The sequence below is a fragment of the Chelonus insularis genome, unplaced genomic scaffold, assembly GCF_013357705.1.
Source record: "Chelonus insularis isolate UGA/USDA-ARS -01 unplaced genomic scaffold, ASM1335770v1 contig_23_pilon, whole genome shotgun sequence".
NCBI lineage: Eukaryota > Metazoa > Arthropoda > Insecta > Hymenoptera > Braconidae > Chelonus > Chelonus insularis.
The window spans coordinates 28,709-36,144 of record NW_023276443.1 but is presented as its reverse complement, the minus strand read 5'-3'; the positions used below and the strand labels follow the sequence as shown (position 1 = coordinate 36,144).

General features: G+C 38.6%; 1 protein-coding gene across 1 annotated transcript; it reads left to right on the top strand.

The window, feature by feature from the left end:
* The first annotated feature begins 3,359 nt into the window (after positions 1–3,359).
* Positions 3,360–4,365, top strand: LOC118064553 (uncharacterized). Its single transcript, XM_035079239.1, has 2 exons — positions 3,360–3,716; positions 4,114–4,365. The coding sequence occupies exons 1-2, from the start codon at positions 3,360–3,362 to the stop codon at positions 4,363–4,365; spliced, it is 609 nt and encodes a 202-aa protein (XP_034935130.1).
* The last annotated feature ends 3,071 nt before the right edge of the window (positions 4,366–7,436 follow it).

Below are 7,436 nucleotides of genomic sequence, written 5' to 3'. Positions count from 1 at the left end.
AACTTTATAAGCTCTCTTGTTCGCACTCATTAGTTGTGACTTTAGTTTAGTGTGATTCTTGGACGTGACTAACTTTTGGCTTCTAACGAATAAGGTGAACTTATTTACATTTTTTGTGTGGGTCTATCAGTGCTAGTGTAGAAACAGTGAATTTTGTGCTAGTTCAAGAAGTTTTTAAGCTCGTCATTCACAATGACCAATGTATCAATGCTTGAGGCTGACGTCGACTTTCACTTCACAGCTTAACTAGCTTTTCAAGATAAAAGAAAGGAATTTCTTTTCAGAGCTCTTGACGTTTGTCGCTCAGAAGATGTAAACAAGCTCTCTCCCTCTCAGCTCGAATCCAATCTCTCTGTTCTTGAGGAGACGTGGCAGTTGTTTTGTCAATTGAACATTGATCTCGCCACGAAATTCTCTCAGCTCTATCTTAGCTCCTCGTACAAGAAGAAAAAGGTTTACCTTGTAACGCTAGAGGTTTATGACGAAGCTTGGTCAATCCTGACCAACCTCATCAGCTCTCTTCGCTCAGCTCAATCATCAAGCTCGCCTGAAGCTCGTACAACTAGCTCACCTGGTGCTCATCTCTTCGAGAAGATCAAGATCAAACCCTTCAGTGGGAAATACCGGATTGGAAAGAGTTTGAAGACTTGTTCCAGGCCATGGTTGGCAGCAACCTAGAGCTCACCGACGTCCACAAGATAACGCTGCTCAAAGGGGCTGTTCAAGGTGACGCAGCTCGGCTTCTTCCAAATTTAAGGACCGCCAATAACTACTACGCCATCGCGTGGAACCTGCTCACGTCTCGCTACGAGAACAAAAGGCTCTTGATATCAACACAGCTCGACAAGCTCTTCGGCGACAGCTCATTGGTAGATCCAACATCTAAGGGTCTTCACGACTTGCTCAATGGTGTTAGAAAAGCTCTGGACTCACTAAAAGCTCTAGACGCCGAAATCGACAAGTGGGACATACCACTAGTCTACCACTTAGTTCGTCGGCTAGATCCTTCCATCAGAAGAGAATAGGAGAGAACGCTCGGCTCCAACACTGCCTATCCATCACTCAGCTCGCTTCAGGAGTTTCTGACTTCTGAAGCCATGTCTCTTGAAAGCATTGAGCTCACTTCAGAGAAACGATCAAAGCTCAAGTCGCGATCGAAGGCCAGCTCTACTTAACTAAAGAAATCAATGGCCTGGTCATATGCTGCCACTGCTCAAGCTCAATCTCCAGCTCCTGCCGCTCCAGCTTAACCAGATCAACCTCCAGCTCAACGACGTAGGTTCAGTGCAAAGCTACCAGCTCAACAGAGCTCTTCCACCAGGCTCAGACCCTGAATGGCGGGTTATAGAGGCCCGAATGATCCTGGTCTTATCTGTGACTACTGTGACAGCAAAGATCACTATATCGCCAGCTGTCCAGTGTTCAACAAGCTCATTCCAGCACATCGGTTGAGTGTGGCGATGCAGTATCGCCTTTGCAGCAACTACCTGGGTAGGCACGATGTGAAGGCCTGCCAGAGCGAGAAGTGGTGCAACATCTGCGGGTTAAAGCAACACACCAAGATCCACCAAGGCAAGGAAGCTCACCCTAGATCAGCTCATCTGATCAAGCTCCAGCTCCACAACCTCCAACCACATAAGGTTGATATTCTCCGTTTATTCTTGATCGTCATGCTCAAGAATTAATTCTCTTCATTTTTTTTTCTTGTTAGCTCAATGTGGCTCTCCTTTGCTCGCTCAACAACCACCGCTAAGCTCCATAACAGCTCTGATAACAAGCTCCAGCTTAGCTCAACAGCTCAGCTCAACACGCAGCTCTCCACCAGCTTCTGATTTGAGCTCTAGTCCAGCTCCAGCTCGTGAATCATCTCTAAGCTCGACCTCTTCCAATAAGCTCTGCAGCAGCTCTATCTTGCTCTACTAGTTCCTGTGATTCTCCAGCTCTTAAACAAGTGCAAGAATTGTCTGTTTATTTAACAGCTCTACTTGCAACTACTCAAGCTCATCAACCAGTAAGAATGTTGTTGGATTCAGGAAACGCTCAGTGCTCTCTGAAGTAGCTCAGCTCTTTGATCCGCTAGGATTCTTAGCTCCAGTAATAGTTCGAGCAAAAATGTTCATTCAAGAGCTCTGGTTAAACAAATCAGGATGGGATGATGAACTTTCTGCTCAGCTCTCTCAACGGTGGACGCACCTACGAGACGAGTTACCCTATCTCGCTCATGTTTACATCCCTAGATGGCTCAACATGATCTCCAGTTCATACATAGAAATACATGGCTTCCTAGATGCATCGCAGATAGCCATGGCTGCATGCATGTATCCCAAAATTCAAAACTCAGACGAATCAGCTCAGATTCAGCTCTTGTGTGCTAAAACTAAGGTGGCACCATTAAAACCAGTTACTATTCCTTGGCTCGAATAAACTTCTGCTTGGATGCTCTCAAAACTCGTTAAACACGTTCAAGAAGTGCTCGAATTAGCTCGTGCTCCTATCTATCTATGGACTGATTCATCTGTAGCACTAACATGGATTCTCAGCTATCTATCCAAGTGGAAAGAATTTGTGTGCAATAGAGTTCCATCCATCTAAGAGCTTAATCTAACCGCAAAATGGCTCTACGTCCCTGGAAAACAAAATTCAGTGGATTGTGCCTCTCATGGCCTTACTCCAATCCAACTAACTGACTTCAAGGTCTGGTGGACAGGACCTGAGTGGCTTAAAGGCTCATTTTCTTCTTGGCCAGCTCAATAGTTCAAACCTTCAGCTATTGCTCATAAAGTGGAAAGATCAGGCGTCTTATTGCACGTAGCTACAGCTCCATCTGAAGAAGATCATCCATTGCGGTACCTTCTATCAAGATATTCATCGCTCTACAAGCTCTTACGCATCACTGCTCTTTGTCTACGCTTCATCGCCTCGCTCGGAGAAAAAACTACCAGCTTGTTAGCTCACAATCCTATAGCTCCACAAGAACAGCTCGATGTTCAGCTCATCTGGGTGAAGATCATCCAAAGACTTCATTTGAATTAAAAGCTCTGCGAAATGGTCTTCAAATACCATCATCGCATTTTGTCTCTAAGCTCGCAGCTTTTGCTGACCAAGAAGGTATACTTCGTGTTGGTGGTCACCTAACAAACTCTAAGCTCGAAGAAGATGAAATTTATCCGAGAATACTCCCAGGAAAATCCTAGTTTTCACAGGTCGTTATTGATCAAGCTCATCGACAAACGCTCCATGGAGGAACTCAAGTTACTCTCATTCATGTCCGAGAAAGGTTTTGGATCCTAGGACGAAGAGTTCCTATTCGCTCATTTATCCTGAGATGCGTGATATGTGCTTGACGTGCTCAACAGCTTATGGGCCAGCTCCCGGCTGATCGTGTGGTACCAGTTCAACCATTTCACACTACTGAGGTAGATTATGCTAGTTCCTCCACGCTCAAGATGTTCCAGGGAAGAGGCGCAGAAACATATAAAGGCTGGATAGCTGTTTTTGTCTGCTTCGTGACCTCAGCTGTTCACTTGGAGCTGGTGTCGGACTACTCTACAGAAGCCTTCATAAAAGCCTACCGACGCTTTGTCAGTCGTCGAGGAACAAGCTCAGTGCTCTACAGCGACTGTAAAGCCAACTTCAAGGTAGCTGATTTCCTCCTCAAAGATCTCTTTCGTCAAAGCTCATCAGAAAACGCTCAGCTCGTTAGCTCATTAGCTCAGGTGGGGACAAGATGGATCTACTCATCTACCTCCCAGCGCTCCTCACTTTGGTGGAAAGTGGGAAGCCGCTGTTAAGTCGGTGAAGACTCACCTAATAAGGATTCTAAAGACAACCTTACTGACCTATGAAGACTTCACCACTCTACTAGCTCAAATAGAGGCGGTTTTAAATTCTCGACCGCTTCGCCGCTCACTGATAATCGCGACGATCTACGAGCTCTGACCCCAGCTCACTTTCTTCATGAAACATCTCAAGGAGTTCTTCCTGAAGTCGCTCTCACTCATTTCCCTGAGTCACGACTTGCTCTATGGGAGTTAATCCAACAAAAGCTCTAGCACTTTTGGAAGCGGTGGTCCAAAGAGTGCTTACAAAGATATTTCCCTCTTAATCTCTAAGTGGAGAAAGGCAGCTTACGACATTGCAGTCGGCTTTCTAGTTCTGCTTATTGAAGATAACTTTCCTCCAGCTCAATGGCCTTTGGCTCAAGTCGTCGATGTTCATCCTGGACAAGATGGACTCGTTCGAGTGGTCTCTATCAAGACTTCAAAGACCATCTTCACCAGACCAATCACCGAGCTCATTGTTCTACCAGTAGACGAGTACCGCAAGGACGTTGAAGTAGACGGAGAGTATGTTGCGAGAGATTAATCGCAACCTGTCAGCTGGACTCGCTCTCGTCCCAGCTTGTGCTCAGTCAAGTTCACCCGATCCTCTCGCCTTATCGTAGCTCTTTTTTTAGCGCTCAACTGATTACAGCTCGTCTTCTCCAACCTAGCCAATGATAGTTGTTCTAATATTGTGCTAGGTTTACCGACGCCGGCTCAAGTACACGTGTGCTATTACCGTTCTTTCTATTTTCGCATAAAATAATTGTTACAAGCTCTTGATAAATTCTATTTAGGCTCAATAACGTTCAGTTAAACTCTAACCTTGTTAATAAGCTATTGTTAACGTAAAAAATAATCTATTTTTATAATAAAACAATTATAAAGCTCAAGAAAAGAGTCTTTTGTGTGTGCACCTCTCCTGACCACATCCTACGGCGTAGCTCATCTTTTGGCTTTAAATAATTAAATAAAATTAACTAAATCAACAATTTTCGGTTCTCACAAAACAGAATGAGAAAATTTATATTATTCCGTATTAGATGTTTTGGGATTCTCGCATAAGTTCGACAAAGATAAAAATTATCAACATCTTTGTGACAACCCATACAAAAATATGCTCGAACATTATCTTGCTTTTCACAAGCTATATCATCAAATATAATGAAATTAGGTTGAGCATCATCTGTCTTTACAACTTGTTCATTATCATTGAAAGGAAAAAAACCAACGCCATCAATCAGCTCGAGTAGTTTTCCCAAGTATTTATATTTAAGTTGATTTACTGATTCGGAATACAGATAAATATTTTCAAATCTTAGTCCATTTAGTTAAATTTATAGAGCTGACAATGCATTTGTTTTTCCACAATTAGATGGTCCACGAATAACTGAGCGTATAGTATTTGGTAATAATTCACTACGACGTTTAGTCTTTGTATTTTTTTCCATAGATATAATTTTATCAAAATTTTCTACAGATAATTTAAAATCTTGTGGTTAAAACTTCATCTCGATAATGACTAAGCCTAAAAATTCAAATACCGACACCTTTATAGTTTTTATTTAGTTGAATAATGACTGAGAAAAACATCTAAAAAAAGGAGCGGGGATACTAAATAAAATCATTAATAATGAAAAATGAAAATGTTATTGTGTGACTTAAAAGTATTTTCAATAGCTAATCTTTTCATTTTTTTATGAGTTATTTTGTTCTAAAAAAAAACGGCTCGACCGAATTTGTTCTAATTTCACTCAGATCTTCTTTTTGATAATATCTTCCGAATCAATTTTGATTGAAGTCGATGTCTCAATCCGTTCTTGAGATATCGAAAACGATAAAAATGCTGACGTCTATACATACGTACGTACACATACACATTATTTTAAAAATTGGTCAGTATGCTTGCAAATACCATGAAACGTGGAGATATGATGAAAATTGAAATTCCACCAATCGACCCAATTTCAATAACTTCCTAATGGGAAGTTAAAAATTAAAATTTTTTTTTTATAATTACCTATCATTCTGCGAAATATGGAAAGTAAAAACAAAATTTCTGAATCATAGCTTCAATCTTTTATTTACATACTGTGAATATTATGTTAATACATATTCTAATCGATTTCTTTAAGTTATGTGGACAAACATAAAAAAAATTTGATCTGTTAACAAATTTTTAGACAATTATATAAACTACTTTCTGTAATTGTCCTTTTGTATTTTCAATATATTTAAAATTCAACTAAAATTCTTAAATGTCAGTATAAACTATTCCATGCATAAATATAAAAAGTAAAAAGTTATTAGATTCATATAAGATGAATAAATAAAACAGTTTTGCATACATCATAAATTAAAATATTACACACACTCATTTAGTCTCAATGCTTTTTTACAATATGCTATACATAATTACTAATATAAAACATGCCTTCAAATAATTGAACTTTTAAATAAATAGATTACAAATATTTATTTATTGATTATTTTTTCCCCTTCAATTTAAATCATAACAAAACAATATCTTAGATTCAAATCTGATCTACTCATCGATATTATCCTAAGACGCAATCTACCTTACCGATAGCGATAAGTTACTGAAAGTGAAAGCCAAAATAGAGATAAATAAAAATAGATTTTTTTTAAAGAATAGAGATTATTAACAATAAAAATATTTAAGATACATATTATTCAAGATGCGAGCTTTTCAGAAATAAAAAAAAAAGAATACAGATATTTAAAAATAGAAATTCAAAAGAATCGAGATATTTAAGGAACAGAATATTCAAAAATACTTATATCGGAAAATAAAGATATTTGAGGATAGAAATATTTGAGAAGATAGATATTCGAGAATAGAAATATATTAACAATAAACATGTAATTAAAATAAAGATATTTAAACGTATATATATATATATAGAAGAAGAAAGATGTTATGTAATTTTGCTCTTTAAAAGTGTCAATATGTAAACCATATGCTTAACCTTAGAGACTTTAAGTTCCTTTTTTTTTAGTCCTAGCCTTTCGACCAATAGACAGGGATGAGGGGATCTTCGATAGAGAAAGTAAAAATGTGTGATTTATATAAAAACAATAACAAAATTTTATTGAATGAAAATTATTGAAAATTATAACAACAATTTAACCGTTACCAACAGATGATTTCTTTTACTCTGGTCGAGATGAATTACAATTAATTGGTCCTTAGTCGATGTTCCAGTCAGCGCAATTATTCACTTTTCTCGCGAATTAATTTAAATATCAATTTAAAAATAATTTGACGATCAAATAAACTTCATACAAGAATTTACAAACTTTGAAGTATTATCAATACGATACTCAAGACTTATGATTTCAAGAGATGTTCCACGACGATCTGATCTCGATCTTACTTTTTCGACAACTGACTGATGCATCAAACCTTACGTATTTATTTAGTCGAATGTGACATAATTAGAAGTCCCTTGCTTCAGGCGCGCACAAGTCCCTTCGCATGGTCTTTTCCCTTTTTGGAAAAGCTTAACGCTCTTCTTACGTCACGTACTCTTTTTTTAGAGTTTTATTGCTTTTCGCCACGTGGGTTTTCCAAAAGCAATAAAATATCTAAAA

What these genes read in the sequence shown, in the direction of transcription:
- LOC118064553 (XM_035079239.1), top strand. Translation starts at nt 3,360, where the DNA reads ATGGGCCAGCTCCCGGCTGATCGTGTGGTACCAGTTCAACCATTTCAC. An exon ending in TCGTTAGCTCATTAGCTCAG is followed by an intron (nt 3,717 to 4,113) that starts GTGGGGACAAGA and finishes TTAATCTCTAAG; the next exon opens with TGGAGAAAGGCAGCTTACGA.